This window comes from Theobroma cacao, chromosome 2, assembly GCF_053813885.1.
Source record: "Theobroma cacao isolate CCN51 chromosome 2, ASM5381388v1, whole genome shotgun sequence".
Taxonomy (NCBI): domain Eukaryota; kingdom Viridiplantae; phylum Streptophyta; class Magnoliopsida; order Malvales; family Malvaceae; genus Theobroma; species Theobroma cacao.
The window spans coordinates 3,790,849-3,806,981 of NC_142640.1; the positions used below are offsets into that span (position 1 = coordinate 3,790,849).

Consider the following 16,133-nt stretch of genomic DNA (forward strand, 5'->3'; position numbering starts at 1 on the left):
GGCATTTATGAGTGGGGAACTGAGATCTTGTAGTGGCAAATTATGAAACCCAAAAAAGTAGTAGGGTTCCAGCTGACTATGTTTGATAAAGTAATTGCAAAAGAAAACGACGAATTCCTAGAGCTAGGCTTGCCATTTTAATTATAAGGACAATAGTAACCTTGGTAGCAAATGAGAAATCATAGAATTTGACCCTCAGCCATAATATGATAATTAAAAAGGATAATTTGGTTTAGGTTGAAAGAAAAAACCTTGTTGAGTGGTTTCTTAACTTCCAAAATTTTGTTAAGGAGTGGGTGGGAAGTACGTTAGGTCTCTAATCACAACTAACAAATAAAAGATTAGTACCTAGATGACATTCTTTCAACGTGCAACCAAATTTGGCCGCTTCCCCTATAGATTTGATTTCCTAAGGATTGAAGAGTCCCAGCTTCGCATGTTGACCTCAATGAGGATTAATAATACAAGTTTATTTTTTTTATTTTTTTAATTAAAATTTATTAATTAAAACACCACTTATCAAAAAAATTTTGTTTTTCATTTATTTATATGACTTTTACTTTCTTAAACTGAACAGAAAAATCATGTTTGGCATGATAAAAAATTTATTAATGAATGATAAATTAATCATTATCAAATAATGGAAAAATGATAAATTTATCATTTTGATTGACAACTTAGTGACTTTTACTTGTATCTTCTCAATTTAAACGTTTCTATAGTAAAAATATTTTTAATAAACGAAAATTTTATTTAAGCAATGAGGAAATAGACATCCACAATAATAATTTAAAAAAATTGTCAATAAATCCAAATATTGCAACAACCATTGCTGTGAAAGTTACAAGGAGAAGAATTGACTAGAAACAATTGAAAAACAAAACGCGATGTAAAATCAAATCTAAATGACAAAAATGCCCCGATTCTCAATGGCGTAGATCACGGATCATCAGCTCATCACCTTTTTTGGCTGTGGATAGAAGAAAGTGTGGATCATAGCTAAGCAATTATGAAAGATAAAGGCATAACGGTGACAGGAGTCCTGCGCCGGTTTGTCGGTTAGATTAACTGCCAACTATAATGAGGTGATGTACTAAATGCCAGATTTCAAGATTATACAGGAATTTAATAATTTATATTTAATATATAATTAGTGTATAAAAAATTATATAAATTATTTTTTTTATAAATATATATAGTGTATGAAATTTATATATGGACATATCATTAAATATAAACTTCGAATAATTTAAATATAAAACTTTATTTTCGTGGGAAAAAGTCAAGCCTTACGACTCCATTTGTTCTTAATTTTCACCTTTTCTTGAATTGGGTCGAATTTTGAGCCGAAGACCAATTCCTTGAGAGGAAAATGTTAATGGATTGTCAGAGTTAGAGCAACCCCACTATGTAGCACGATGTTGGGCATGGTGAATGCTATAAAAGGAAGAAATTAAATAAGCAAATCTTTAAAAAACCCAAAAAAAAGAGAGGCAAAAATGCAGTCAAAGAGAATACTTTTGGATGTGATATAATTATAAGGTTGCACGCGTTACCAATTATTTGATGGGTCCGCCATGTTGGAGGAAGTAAGTCAAGTGCTTATAGTCTTAGAAACATACATGTGTTTTTTTTTTTTTTTTCCTATAGAAGAAAATTTTATTAGAAATAAATGAGGGTTTTTTTTTTTCAGTTTAGTACCACAATTGATTGTAAGAAATTGAATATGTTTCCACTTTTTTATGATGGGTTCATTGCCAACAAAGTTTTGGACTTTTAGTTAAGGCTGCCTATGTAGGGCAAAATGCAAAAGTGAAAGAGGATAAGACCCATGAAGCTAAAGTAATGAAACAGCCAGACCTGCAAAAGAGAGAACAGAGAACCTAACAAAGGGCTTCCAAACCTAATAAAGGTGGCCATTGTTTTGCAAGCTACACGAGAAGGATTAAGTTAATGTTAGTACGCAAAAACCTTACTCGTCTGCTTCTTCATTACAATCATTGATTGATCATAGGAGATGATCTCAAAGATCCCATTTTGAATGTTACTGACACAAGAAGCCGTAGAATCCAAGTTGGTGAAAAGTAAATTGAACTCTAAATATGTGAATATGACTTCATTAATGTGATTATTATGAGTTTCTGAAATATTAAAGAGTGCATTAAAAACCAGATAAGATTATGAATACGACAAGTCATTAGAGAAGCCTTTTCATGTGTTTATTGAGCATTCAACATTATTGCTTGAGTTCCAAGCAGAGCTCGAAAAAGGTTGCTGCCGAAACCAGCAGCTTGCTGACAACAGAACTCAAAACCTGTGATGTTCAAGTTAACTGAGCCTTTTGCCTGTGTCTCATCACCCATCACCAAGAATTTCATTTCTTTTTCTTTAATAAATTCTACCTACATTTTCGAAATTTTAATTTTTTTCACATGATATTTTATAATTTTTTAAAATTAATATTATATAAATATTAATTTTTCAATTAACACTTTATGAATAACATTTTCATGTATAAGTTAAAATCATTTAATTTTACCTAATAAATTTAATAAAATAATCTCAATTTATAATTAATTTATTTATTCATATTTAAAGATAATTTTGCAATTTTTATAAAAAAAATTAACAACTTAATTCTTTATAAGAATATAAATCGTCTATCGAATATTAATCGAGAGAAAAGATATTTACATGGTGTTAATTGAAAGGAGAAACATAATATTTGATGTAAAAAAATTGAAATCACAAAATGTATAAATAGAATTTATCCTGATAATAGCAACAAGAACAGATTTTACCTCTCCCAACAAAAGAGATTATAATTTCATATCATAACATTAATAATACAAATAATCCATGGAAAATCCTTAGATCATCATCTAAAGCATTATTAAAACTCCATTGAAAAAAGGTGGTAGTAGTTGGATATTCTTTTCAAAAGGTAATATCATAATCATTAACAACCATACTCATGAGCATTCCCCCCACCCAAAGGTCATGCCACGAATGTAGGATCTTAAACCAAGGTCTTAAATCATCCACTGATCAAACGGTGGAATAAAAGGTGGCGGTGCTGCTGCTCGAGCTTGACCACAAATTTTGGGTAAGATGTTCAATTCAAGGAGGTTTATTCTTTATTCTTTGGTGAGGCAGTCGGCCATTTCTCTTTGCACACAAAAAATATTAATCTTATCATCCTGTACTTATGAAACAAGATTTAATTAAGCATATAGTATTTATAATTATTTTGTACTTTCAATTCACCATGATGGCTTTCACTCTTGTGGGGTTTTGTTTAGAGTAGTAAGGATTTCATAATTCAGTTATGTCACTCTCTTATTAGCATGCCACCCACCATGATAGTTGAATATAATATTTAATTATGTTTAAATGAAAAAATTGACCATTTGAATTATTTAGGATTATTATGGTGAAAATGCCCCATCTATGATCTATAGCTTGAGCTTCTTGTTGTTGAAGCAGAGCTTGGCAAAAAATGATGAGGTGATCCATAAAAAGTGAGAGCCTGAAGTGAAAATTGCAGGCATGCAGCCCAATGTTTTGTTTTGTGGAGTTCTAATAGAAAGCCCAGCAGCTTGGCTGACCTAAATTGCATGAAAAATTAGTGGGCGGTTTAACACATGGACGGATCAGTCCTTGAGAAAAAGAACCCGTTCTAGTGCAGCCAACACTGCTACTGACCCGCATTGGAAGAAAAATTAGTGACTGCTTTTACCTTTGCTTTTACGTTATTGGTTTATATTTTTAATTTAAAAATATACATAATAATCAGAGAAAAGTTTTTATTAATAAATTCAAATTTGCTTCATATCTTCTTAAAAAGAGATTAGTGACATTTTAATCCATCAAATTATGTAACGTTTTGTAACACAGAATCTTTCACTTATAGAAAAAATAAATCGAATTTGATTCAATTTTATCTTGATTTTGATATATTTTATAAAATTCTCATATTTAATAAAAATTTATATTTATTCTGATATTATTTATCATCAATAGATGAAGAAAAACTCTTATTATATTCATGACGGTTAGACTTTTTTTTTCATTATAATTAAGCATAGCACGTTCCTTCTCAGGCGTAGATCCATAGAGTTTATGCTCTTTTGAAAGTCTTATCCGAAAACAAGTTTCTGAGGCTGTTCAGTTGTGCCAAAAAAAAGCAACGTGACCAGGGAAAGTAATGGCCTTAAAATGTGTGAGGGTGGGTCAATGCTGGATATGAAATTGGTGGACGAAAATTGATTGAGGGGAGCTTTCTTTGTTCCTTCCTCCCCTACCTTTCAAAGCTAGTGGCCACATGTAAGTGGCTGCACCACAATCCATGTTTTTAACCTAATTTTTTTTCTTTTTTTGGACTTTTTGGTTCTTTCGTTTCATCACACACCCATTTTTTTTTTCTATCTAAGCTTTTTTATTTGTTATTTTTGGTCCTTGTAGTCCCCTTGTCCTATTCCCCAAGTGCCAGCACACCTTCTCGAATCCTCATGAAGCCTATGTTTTTTGATTATTTTTCTTTGAATCTTTTTAATTATTTTCTTATTTAACCTATTGTTTCGATTTGTATCTAAAATAATAGTAGTAGATACCGAAAATAGACCCACGCGTCATGTTGTATCTTAATATTTAATTCAATAATAATTATATATCAGATTTTAATTATTTAATGTTGAAAAGAAAATGATTTTTTTTGTCAACTAGACAAACCAAATTCTTGCAAAAAATTTAAAAAAATGAAAAAGAAAGACAATCCAACAAGAGTAAAGGAAAAAGGGTTGGATCCATAGGATAAATGGTAATCTTATGGCTTCCCACCAAACCTTACAGCATAGAATAACGCTAAATTCTTAGAAAAGGCTGACTGCCAAGTCAGGCGAGTGGAACCCACCTACCAGGAGTTCCTGGGGCCATGCTTTCAAGCGATCTTCGTGTCTCTCACATCCTGAAGAAGCGCGTCGATAATTCTTAATTCTTTAAGGTCACCAGCTGAAAATATGGAATAGATCATGAGTCGACAGCTCAGCACTCGCAGATCTACTTTCCGCCATTGTTAAACCAAACCATACTCGCCTTCCTCTGCTGACACGTTTCCACTCTACATAAAAGGATTATTTAAATATTTATCTATATAAAATAAAGTAATAAACGAAAAAATTAACGAGTAATCCTTCATTTTATGAGTTTAAAAAATGAAAAAGGAAGAAAAAGAAGTAGAAGACAAGTGGCGAGTACGGGATTTACATACTGCAGCGAGTGAGCGTTGTTTTTTTTTTAATGTTTCTTGCCAAATTCTTTCTCGCAGTTTCTCAGAGACCTTGAAACAAAGAGTCTTTGCTTCTCTGTTTCCCAGCTTCTCTCTTTTACCAAAATCCTTTTCCTTTCAATTTGATCCTTTCTTGTTTCAATCTCATCGTCGTTCTCTCTCTCTCTCTGCTTGGATTTTAATGAATAATCATTTGCTGAATCGTTGAATTCCTGCTTGGAAAAATTTTGATCAGTTTTTCGCTCGGTGGAAGAATGCCTTCGAAGCGAAGAAAGGAGAAGTAAACGGGAAGCAAACAGAAAAAAAAAAAATAGAATGCGAACGCTTTGTGACGTCTGCGAGAGCGCCGCCGCTATCCTTTTCTGCGCCGCCGACGAGGCCGCTCTTTGCCGTTCCTGCGACGAAAAGGTCTCTTCATTTTCATTACTATTAGTATTATTAATCAATCTCTGCGTATTTATACACGCCTACTAACGCGTGTAGCCGTATAAGTATACTTGATGTACGTATAGTTTTGATTTAACTCGAACTTGACTTGAAACTCTGTATATTCCATAAAAATATATTCTTTAAATGTGCTCTCTTGAGTCAAAGTTGAGTTTTGGAATTGAAATCAATGAAGTCGTCTCTAAAATTAGATTATGTTTTTTGTAGTAATTCAATTAGAAGGCGTTAAAAAAGGGCGAAATCTGAACAGTAAATTACATTTCAATGTATATAGGAAGTTTTTTTTTTTTTTCTGTGCTTGCTTGATGAAATATGATTGGCGTGGTTGCATTGCATTCTCTTTCGCAAATTTTCAGCTCTAGTATTTAATATATTGTGTGTTTTTATTTTACTTCTTTTTTTTTTTTTTTGTTAAATCAATAAGGAAACTTTTCTGGGAGCTTTCAGGTTCACATGTGTAACAAGCTTGCAAGTAGACATGTGAGAGTTGGGTTAGCAGACCCCAGCGATGTCCCACGCTGTGATATATGTGAAAATGCTCCTGGTATGAAACGTTAAAAAAAAAAAAAAAGGAAGAAAAACTTTTTTAATAATGTAAATTATTGTGAAAACTTTTTTTTTTTCTTTTTGGAATTTTGTTGATTATTTTTTGTATGTAGCGTTCTTTTATTGTGAAGTGGATGGTAGTTCCCTTTGCCTGCAATGTGATATGATTGTACATGTTGGAGGTAAACGGACCCATGGGAGATATCTCTTGTTGAGGCAGAGAGTTGAGGTTTGTTACTCTATACAAGACCGGTTTTAATCTTTTTGGTTTTTAAATTTAGAAAGTCTGCTAAAATTTATTTTCTTTGTTTGGTGCCTTTTGTTGTAGTTTCCAGGGGATAAGCCTGGTCGTTTGGACGAACTGGGGTTGCAAACGCTTGATCCAAACGAAGTAAGGAAGGATAAGAATCAGCAGCAACCTAAGCTTGCAGCAAGAGAGAACCAGCAAAATCATAGAGTCTCTCCTGTTCCAGTGCTTGATGGTAATTCTGATGGGGATGGAAAGGTGGGTAATAAATTGATTGATCTAAATGCCAAGCCCCAACGAGTGCATGGTCAAGCTTCAACCAATCAGGTACTGATTTTCCCAATTTTCTGTCCTTTTCTTTTACTAGCATTTTTGTTCTTAACCTTGCGTGTTAAGCAGTGTAGTTAGATTTTTTTCAAACCTAATTAATGTAGTGACTGCTTCATGTTTAAGGAGCAAGGCATGGATATTTCGAGTGGCAATAATCATGACTCTTCAAGTGTGGTCCCTGTTGGATCCTTCAAAAGAGAGCCTGATAAGTGAGCTAGGTATGACTATTATCCCTAGCTTGAACTGTTTACTTGTTTAAGAGCATTGCTAAAGTTTGGTAATGATATTTTGCAGTTTTTTGTGCAAATCTCAGTACTTTATTTATAAATGCTTGTTATGTATTAGAATGCATGACCTAATATAAATAAAGTGGGCGCAAATTATTGCCCAAGCAGGTAGGCTTCCTCTCACATGACATTGCTTATTATTGCCAGGTAGCTCTTTCTGTGCTTTTGATGAACTGTGACTATAAGAAAGCAAAAGAATGTATCTCTAAAGCTAGACATTGCTTGAGAAATATTTCTTGTCATATTAGGTGGATTATGTGGTTTGTCCTCTTGGAGATCTGATTTTCTGAATGAACTTAGGAATTGTCAACTACGTGTGAACTGTGAACAGAGAAAAGAATATTCCTCCAATTGGTGTCTGTTTCTATATATGAAACATGTCCGTCATTGCGTGTATCTTGAGTATGCAGAGAAGTAAACGTAACTTGACATTCCCTGTAAGCAACTGAAACAAGAAATTTTTTCCTTCTGGTGATAGAGTTGACATTTGGTGTTCAGGTGGCGTTTGAAATACTTGGAAGGTTTTTCTGAGTAGAGCTTGACCTGTTGAGCAGTTCCTTCCTATTGAAACACATGAGAAACAGAAAGATTGACAATTAGCTGTTTCTGAGTTTTTAACCTATTGAGTAAGAATGAGCTTTTGTCTTGGGGGCAAGTTGTGCTAATATCTTCCAAGAAAAATTCTGTCAAATGCAAGTAAACTTCATGCAGGGTAAAAGTAACTTTTGAAGCCAAATGATGGTAACATCTTGTCTTCTGATTGCCTAAATTTATGCTGCTATTATTTGTCAGTAGCAAGGACAATAGTTTGCCAGAAAAAAAAAAAAATGTTTTGTAGCTAGAACTTTCCATGCTACAGAGCTTCTGTGGTACCTCTCAACCACTAACTTCCATCCATTGATACAGCTTCACATCCCAAGTTTTGTTGCTATCATGCCCGAGATTTTCTTAGTCAATTACATGGCCACCACATTTACTAGCTCATTTTCTTAGTAAATTATAGTTGTTTAACCAAGTATTTGTTTTGTAATACATTTCCCTCCAAATGAACACACATGCAAAACCCTTGTTTTCCACTCCATGGATGATTGTTTTTCTTGTCTAATAAATGTGGTCCATCACTTTTTGGGTGCAGATGTTGCTGGATGATCTCTCACATCTGTGTATTTCTTGAGGGCTTGCGGTCCTTGTCAGATATATCTTCCTTCCCCATGGGTTAGGCTTCTGTCTGTTCCATTCCTTGCACAAAAATGAAAACAGTTGAAGATAATTTTTACCCATGTACCTAAATCAAATATTCTTGCCTAACCGAGTAGTGAAGTTGTGACGTTTTTATTTGTGCCAATGGAAGTATACACCCTCGTTAATGTCCTTTTCAATTAAAAATTTCCATCAAAATTGTTGCTGGTGATCAGAAAGACAAGCCCGCATCAGCATGTTAAGTGAAAAAAAATTCACGAAGAACTAAGGTGAAACTTTTCGCTTCACTTGCTTCTTGTGAATTTCTTTGCATTTGTGATGAAATGCGGAACAAACGAACGGTGGCACGTGGTCATACTAAGGAATTTACCTTTGGTTCAGTTCCATTGTCAAGCAGTTCTGTTTTGCCTCAGAAAACACCAGCTGAAAATGGTGATATTATTAGTTTTGCTTACCGATATAAGTTAAGACTGGCAGATAAAACTTACTACTAGTATTTAGACATGACAATTAAATGCAATCAGAGTATGGATTGAAATCCTATGACCCACTTCTTTCCTTCTCATCTCCTAAAATTTCTGATGTGTTGGAATCCAAAAAGGTGTTCGCGATATTGTGAGAAGCAAAGCGTAAGATCAACATCTTCTATCGAATTCATTAAACATTCTAACTTTTCATTTTTCTTTTTGATGGAATGAAGAGAAAGGCAATTATTCTTCATTTTCTGTTTGCTTGGACCCAGTACTAATCTTTAAGAGAAACCAAAAAGTGGGCAGTTCGAACAATTCCGATCCATGGCATGATTTGTTACCAGAAGAGCAGGGCTGCATCTGCAGAGCATGTTTACTGAGGTGGATTGCGGTATAGCTGTAGCAAACAGCATCATGCAGGCTGAGAAATCGATAATGCAGGAATCAGAGTAGACCCAAATACTGGAGCTCAAAATGCACATTCTAGCATTTTAGTATGTGATGATGCATACATAATAGTCTCCAAGAAGTTTATTAAGTGGCTAAAAGTACATGTAATCAAGAACAAAAATAGTCTCCAGGGCTATAAAACCATTAACACATGTGAGAGAAACTAGCTAGATCCCGGTTATCTCCTTCATCTTCAAGCGTTTATTATCTCTTCTGCAGCTTAGTAGACGTAGCCCTTGACAAACATTCCTTTCTTGGCCTCCTCTGATTCTCCCTCACCGGTGTATTTGCCAAGCTGAGCAAGTGAGTTGGCCTTGGCACGGACAAGAAGTACCTCCTGAGCGGCCTTAACATTCTCGGGTCTGCCTCCCCATGTCTTCAAGCAAGTGTTCTGGAGAGCTCTGGCATAAGAGAATGAGACGTGCCACGGGTTGGGAGACTGGTTCATTGCGTTCAAGTTGAGGGTGGCTTCAACCTCAGATTGCCCACCAGACAAGAACTGCACAGCAGAAAAACAGAAATGGTTTGTAAACCATTAGTACTGGATTTACTAATTTACACCAAGCAAATCCTTGATTAGATCACAATGGTTGTAAAGAAATGTACCATGATTCCGGGGACAGCTGGGGGGATTCTCCTGTGGAGGAGCTTGAGGGTGTAGTCAGCAACTTGCTGAGGGGTGGCCTTCTCCTTGCATTCTGCTCCAGGAGTGACCATGCTGGGCTTGAGGAGGATACCCTCAAACATGACATTGTTCTCGGCAAGGTAGAAGAAAACCTCAGCCCAAACCTTCTTGGCTACTTCGAAAGTCCTGTCGATTCCATGCTCACCATCAAGCAAGATTTCTGGCTCCACAATTGGGACCAATCCACTGTCCTGCAAACAAAAAGCAGCAAAAATTTCTGGGTAACAATTCACAAGCACACTGTGATATAGAAAAATTCTCACCATAATTCTCATCTCTCGACTTACTTGAGAAATGGCGGCATAGCGGGCAAGACCCCAAGCTGCTTCTTTAACTGCCAAGGCAGATGGGCCGTTGGGAATGCTCACAACCGTACGCCTGGCCAATCAAAAAAGGCTAGTGTTAAACAAGATTGCTTTTTTTTTTTCCCTCTTTTTAACACTATCTAAATATGAGTGAGAATTTATCAAAAAACTGGGAGTACCATTTGGCGAAACGAGCACCCTGCTGGTAGTAGGCAGCTGTGCGGGAGGAAAGACCGTCAAGGCCCTGGCACCAGGACTCGTTGTTGGAACCAGGGAGGGGTACCAAACCCTGCATTTATCATCATCGATTAACCAGTGTTGGTGAAATTCTGATCAAACAAAATTCCATTGCCTCCTTAAACATCATATGTATGCGTAACTTGCTATGAGGTTATTGGCTTTGGCTTTACCTTGTCAACTTTGATACCAGGGACAATGTTTTGCTCAACAAGAACATCAACCATCTTTTTTCCATCGGTGGTAGATTGGTAGAGAGTCTCCTCGAAAAGGATAGCTCCAGAGATGTACTCGCCGAGGCCAGGGGCTGACACCAGAAGCGTACGGTATGCTTGGCGGTTAGCCTCAGTGTTCTCTAGACCGATTGAGGCAAGTCTCTTCCCACATGTAGCATTTGATTCGTCCATGGCCAAAATACCACGGCCTGGGGATGCAATGGTTTTCTACATCCAGAGGAAAGAAAGGAAAACGCACGTCAAATGGTGTGTCCTACATAGTTCAGAAACTCATTCACAAAAGTAGCAATATAATCTAATCAATAAAATTAAACCACCCAGAAACTACATAGATTAATTTATTTTACTTGCAATCTCTTTAACAGGATTGGTGACTTATTTTCCTTTTACACTTGTTTGAATTAATTTTTTTTTAAGTTCTTTGAATCACATATAATCTGAATTATCTAACTAGATAGAGTGAGCAGTTGCACTTATAAACTATTCTAACATGAATTCAAGATAATGTGTCGGACACAGAAACGTGTCTCACGTGAATATCTTGTCTTTTTAATAAACTTATCGTATTCATATATAAGAATATCATAGGAATACGTTAAAGTGACGCAAATTAGGAATTTAGTGTAGCATAGCTTAACTAAGCTAAGCTAATATATAAAAAGATGGTTCAGGAGATTAAATCTATATCGAACTCGAAGACTTAAATATTTTATATATCGTATAAGAAGAGTCGAGTAGCATTGAGTACACATACCGCGGTCTTAATAAGCTCATCAGCGTAGGAACTGGCACGGACGGTGAGGGCTGATGGGGCGGTGGGGTGGCATCTGACAACAGAAACTGAAGGCTGGCGGAGGTTTTGGCCCTTAACCCACTCAGACTTGTCCAGGATAGGAGAAGACTTGAGGAGAGTTGCGGAAGCTGATGCCATTTCTTTCTCTCTTTTTCGTTTGCTTTGATGGAGGCTAACCGCTTGAGCCTATAACGGGCTTCACTCTAACCTTATCTCCTCTCAACTTGGGGCTTCTTAACCACACATGCAAGTCTCACTCACTGTATTTATAGTTGTGCAGTCTATTGTCATGGGAATGGGATGTCACATTTGAGGCTGTCATGCGCCGGCGAATCTCGTGCCGCCATGTGTCTGATAATCTTGCACATTTGGCAGGCTGCATGCCTGGCTGATATGGACGGTGTTATACCCGCCTCGTAAAAGAATATGTTTAGAAATTAAAAGGGCTTGAAATGCCCCAGATTTTTCCTCTTCTAATGTCATTAGGGTATAGACAAATGCATCACATTCACTATGTTGTACGTCCAAATTAGACTTTGTTTGAGAGAATCCTCCGGGAAGTGAACATGAGGTTCTAATTTTGTTCAGATTAATGGCCATGGTTTTAAGTTTTTAGGGGTTTGATGAAATCGTGAACCCCATGTCGGACGGTTGACAGAATGCCAAGTCATCTTGTCCATTGAGATTTTTCAATGCCATGTAGACCACGGAGAATCCGTATCATCAGGTGGGCCATTGATCTTGTTGACCCCATTATTTGGCGTACATGTGGCTGATGGAAAAAGGATATGATCTGCGGTTAAGATTCACCAAAATGATAGTTTTGCTTTAGCGTACTGAGAAGCTAGAACCATTTTGTTTAACAATGTCTCCTAGTGGTTGGAATGCCGAGCAGCATTTGTGCAGACCTAATCAATACCCCACATCGTGGCCTGAGCTCGAGCTTGTTAAAGAAAACTGGGTTTTATTCTACGAAAACTGGGAAATGCTACTGCTTTGAGAAGTCTAACAAATTCTAAGTTAATGCTCTGCCTGTCGATTCTTGATGCAGACGGTGGCCTTGAAATGTGGCGATGCCAGGCTAAAATAAAATCAACAAAGCTGTCTTGGTGTCTAACTGTCTAAGGCATGTTGGGGCTTAAGCCGAAGTCGGGGTTCAAATTACTTGCAATTCTACTTGAATTGTCTCTTTCAAATCCTATGCAAAACGAAAAGACCATCTTAAGCCGATGAAACAACCAAACGCCTATTATCTCATTGTTGATGTCATGAGATCACAGCAGCATAAATCTTGGCAATATAACAAGCCTACATATGTACATGACTAGATTCTAATATGGACAGATAACTTAACTAGAACTTTTATTTAAAGACAGATCTGCAATGCTAGCAATCAAATTATCTAGCGGCTCATCTTTCAAGTCTTTCCATGCCATTGAATCTTCAAAAGTTGATGGCATTGATTGAAAGGAAGGCTCAGCAATAGCCTTGTTCAACTGTTTAATAAGACCATCTTCCTCGGCTGGAATGTCCAAATCCCAGACCCTGAAGATATCCACCATTGATGAATTCGTCTCATCTGCAGATAAACTCAATTCAAGTCCTAAATCAATAGCTTCACCCCTTCTCTCATCTTCATTGTAGGTAGGCAGGAAAGGATCTCCCCGAAACGTTTCAGTGGAGTCTTCCTGAAGAACTCGGGACCGAAAAGCAGTCCTTTTGATTGGATCACCATCAGTGTTTGTTTCACTGTCTCCATTAATTGGAATGACAACAAGATCATCATCAGTTCTTCTTGAGTATTTGGCAGTCTCTGCCTCCTCGGTGGAAGGAACTATCTTGATTTCAGTTCCTCCAGCAAAACCATCACTTCCAGTTGCAGAAGAGTCGAGTGACTCAGGTTGGTCACCAATGATCTCCAGCAAAACATCTTTGAAAGAGGTCCAGTTTCTTTCCAAAATTTCAGTATCTGAAATCAGACAAGAATCAACCCAAGCCAAATCCTCAGCAGAAAGCTTATCTCCCTTCTGGGTAGATTCCAAAGACTCAAGAATAACAGAGGAAACAGAGCCTTCTCTTGTATCTTCTTCTACATCCATTGCTACAAAACTTACAGCAAACAATGTCAATAACAGGCAAACAAAGACAAGGCTACACATCATAAAACTTCATCGAACAAAATATACTTGCTTCAGGTGCATAACATAGAACAACTATGATGCTTTCACTCAGCTAACATTGAATTTTACACATCAGACAACCGTATAAGCTAACCAGGTTTTATGGTTAGGTATACAACCAGAAAATATACTTGCTTCAGGTGCATAACATAGAACAACTATGATGCTTTCACTCAACAAACAATGAATTTTACACATCAGACAACCGTATAAGCTAACCAGGTTTTATGGTTAGGTATACTACCAGAAAAAAAAATTTGGCATCAGATAGACATGTACTCATCCTGTAGTGTACATATAACTATAAATAGCTGAAAACCACAAAACCGACTCCCCTCTTTAAATTTTCATCTAAAGCATTCTCCAGATAAACAATTTAAAAAAAAAAAACAATCCAGTTCAACTAAGGAAGGCAGCACACACACTTATTGAATATCGCAATCTGACATTTAAGTTTGATTTCAACTAATCAAAGTAGCAGATCATAGAACATTGCAGCAATCTTCTCTAAACAAATCCTAGCCAAATAGTAACCAAGCAAATTCATAATAATAATGGCCTCATCAGAACAACACAAGTTCCACCAAAAAGCTTTTATTCTATTTCATTTTTTGGGCCAAGAACAAAAATCATAATTCAAATAACAATATTTAAGAGCAGAAAATTATATTAATCAAGCAACTTTTCACATCAGCCACTACACCTTAACTTGAATTGATAAATAATGGAAATTAAAACAAAAAGGCCAAAACTGATGTCTGAATTAGCAATCAAATAAGTTACACTAATAGCAACAACTTAAAATAATGCATAATTAAATTAACGATTTTTTTCCATATAAATTGGCAATCTTTTTTGGTTTCTGAAAGTGGAGCATAAATCAAGGCCTCGTGGTAAAGGAGTAATTGATGGGGATGAAAGGCAAAAATTAATTAAAAAGTTTAAAGAGCCATTATAAACATAACCCCTAACGCAATACATGGAAACTCGAAGTTCAATACTTTGATAAAATGGGAAATATTGAAACTTTACAAGAGAAAAAGTTTAAGGCGGAGAAATCTACATACCAAATTGAAATGATTTTAGCAGATTGAAAACCCTAATTTGCAGGATAGGAAAAGTGGGCCCCTTTTATTGAGGACTTGAGAAGAACGGAAGAAGACTTGAGTTTGAGGGAATGGTGTAAACGTGGCGTTTCAGCAAGGCAACGTGTAAAGAATAACCAGCTTTCAAGCCTTTAGGAAGGGTAGCGAAAACGACACTGTTTTGAGTCAAGTTGAATAAAAGGGATATTCTATTGCCTGCAGAAAAATGAAGTTCCGTTGCCGGGACTTGAACCCGGGTCTCTCGGGTGAGAGCCGAGTATCCTAACCAACTAGACTACAACGGATGATGTGGAGGATGCTGGTTTAAGCATTAAAAGTTTTCTATATTTATTAATTATATGCCTTTTTTAATCCCTTTGGAATAAACCCATTGTTACTATTTACTAATAACTAATAACAGGCCCTCTTAGCCTGGATGGCTATTATTGATAAGCTCCCTACTAAAGGAAAGATCAAAACTTGGTATATGATTGATATTGTCCATATTATTGATAATGCTTGCGTGATGTTTTGAAGATGAATCACATGTGTCATGGTTGACTTCTAAGTTGAATTTTGAAAATGTGTTTGCATTAATGGGGTGGCATATTACGTGTAATTTTGCATACTTTTTAACTTTTCATAGTTAACATTTGTGCTGTTTATATGAACAAATGAAATTTATGTAATCTCATCTCCTATCAAGGTTTTTGTATATACCATGTTAATAAAAGAAGAATGATGACGAGAAAGTTTAGTTTGAAAAACCTATGTTTGTCTTTATTTTCGGACCATTTAATAGAGGTTATTTACAGAGATTTTGTTCTTATTTTTTGTACTTAACAGTCTATTTTCTATATAGTAATGTGGAGAAAACAAGTTTTACAGTAAATTTGAGATAATGTCATACAACTTGTAACATGACCATAGGTATTGGAGATTGGAATAATGAATTTGCTTAAGCACAACACAAACTAAAGAGGAAGGCATTTATCTCGATCATCCTCATACTATCTTGGAGTGCTTACATCTATACAAATTGCAAGCAGAGGAATGGTAAGCTGCACAAGGGAAAGTACGCAGAGAACACCATATGAGCTCACTAACAGCATTAAAGAGGCTATTAGACTAAGGTTAGCTGGTACTACAAGAATTGTTGATGGAAGAGACTCCGCTCAACATGGGGACTAAGTGACAAAATTTTCACTATTTAATGGTGCTTTGATAACTTATAATGTTATACTCTTTTACGCTGCCAAGGCAAAAATTGAACTAATCCTACGTACCATAATTGCAAAGTCATATAAATGGAATATTCTTTCTTTTTCTTTTAATCGTAGTGTACTTT

The 16,133-nt window shown here is 36.0% G+C and overlaps 3 protein-coding genes and 1 non-coding gene across 6 annotated transcripts; 1 reads left to right on the plus strand and 3 right to left on the minus strand.

Moving 5' to 3' along the window:
* The first annotated feature begins 5,311 nt into the window (after positions 1-5,311).
* Positions 5,312-8,530, plus strand: LOC18607689 (B-box zinc finger protein 19). Of its 2 annotated transcripts, XR_001926661.2 has the most exons (7): positions 5,312-5,695; positions 6,182-6,278; positions 6,394-6,509; positions 6,609-6,854; positions 6,981-7,075; positions 7,643-7,885; positions 8,280-8,530. XR_001926661.2 is itself a non-coding variant. In XM_018115410.2 (6 exons), exons 1-5 carry the CDS (start codon positions 5,603-5,605, stop codon positions 7,068-7,070), a joined length of 642 nt encoding a protein of 213 aa, XP_017970899.1. In that variant the 5' UTR covers positions 5,313-5,602; the 3' UTR covers positions 7,071-7,075; positions 8,280-8,530. The 2 variants fall into 2 exon arrangements, 1 of the variants encoding a protein (XP_017970899.1); XM_018115410.2 differs by lacking the exon at positions 7,643-7,885 and having other exon boundaries at positions 5,313-5,695.
* A 747-nt stretch (positions 8,531-9,277) lies between these two features.
* On the minus strand, positions 9,278-11,774 carry FBA1 (fructose-bisphosphate aldolase 1). The gene is made up of 6 exons (XM_007041966.3): positions 11,482-11,774; positions 10,665-10,934; positions 10,434-10,543; positions 10,237-10,327; positions 9,871-10,140; positions 9,278-9,763 (listed from the first exon to the last, which is right to left on the minus strand). The coding sequence occupies exons 1-6, from the start codon at positions 11,656-11,658 to the stop codon at positions 9,485-9,487; spliced, it is 1,197 nt and encodes a 398-aa protein (XP_007042028.3). The 5' UTR covers positions 11,659-11,774; the 3' UTR covers positions 9,278-9,484.
* A 979-nt stretch (positions 11,775-12,753) lies between these two features.
* Positions 12,754-14,919, minus strand: LOC18607691 (uncharacterized). 2 transcript variants are annotated; one of them, XM_007041967.3, is made up of 2 exons: positions 14,768-14,919; positions 12,754-13,621 (listed from the first exon to the last, which is right to left on the minus strand). In XM_007041967.3, exon 2 carries the CDS (start codon positions 13,617-13,619, stop codon positions 12,870-12,872), a length of 750 nt encoding a protein of 249 aa, XP_007042029.3. In that variant the 5' UTR covers positions 13,620-13,621; positions 14,768-14,919; the 3' UTR covers positions 12,754-12,869. The 2 variants fall into 2 exon arrangements, with proteins under 2 accessions (XP_007042029.3, XP_007042030.3); XM_007041968.3 differs by having other exon boundaries at positions 12,754-13,629; positions 14,768-14,914.
* Positions 14,920-15,017: 98 nt separating this feature from the next.
* Positions 15,018-15,090, minus strand: TRNAE-CUC (transfer RNA glutamic acid (anticodon CUC)). The gene has a single exon. It is a non-coding gene; the product is annotated as a tRNA-Glu (tRNA).
* Between the last annotated feature and the right edge of the window lie 1,043 nt (positions 15,091-16,133).

Coding starts and splice junctions, on each gene's coding strand:
- LOC18607689 (XM_018115410.2), top strand. CDS start 5,603: ATGCGAACGCTTTGTGACGTCTGCGAGAGCGCCGCCGCTATCCTTTTC. Junction 5,696..6,181: donor GCCGTTCCTGCGACGAAAAG/GTCTCTTCATTT, acceptor GGGAGCTTTCAG/GTTCACATGTGTAACAAGCT. Junction 6,855..6,980: donor GTCAAGCTTCAACCAATCAG/GTACTGATTTTC, acceptor TTCATGTTTAAG/GAGCAAGGCATGGATATTTC.
- FBA1 (XM_007041966.3), bottom strand. CDS start 11,658: ATGGCATCAGCTTCCGCAACTCTCCTCAAGTCTTCTCCTATCCTGGAC. Junction 10,935..11,481: donor ATGAGCTTATTAAGACCGCG/GTATGTGTACTC, acceptor CTCTGGATGTAG/AAAACCATTGCATCCCCAGG. Junction 10,544..10,664: donor CTGGTATCAAAGTTGACAAG/GTAAAGCCAAAG, acceptor TGATAAATGCAG/GGTTTGGTACCCCTCCCTGG.
- LOC18607691 (XM_007041967.3), bottom strand. CDS start 13,619: ATGGATGTAGAAGAAGATACAAGAGAAGGCTCTGTTTCCTCTGTTATT.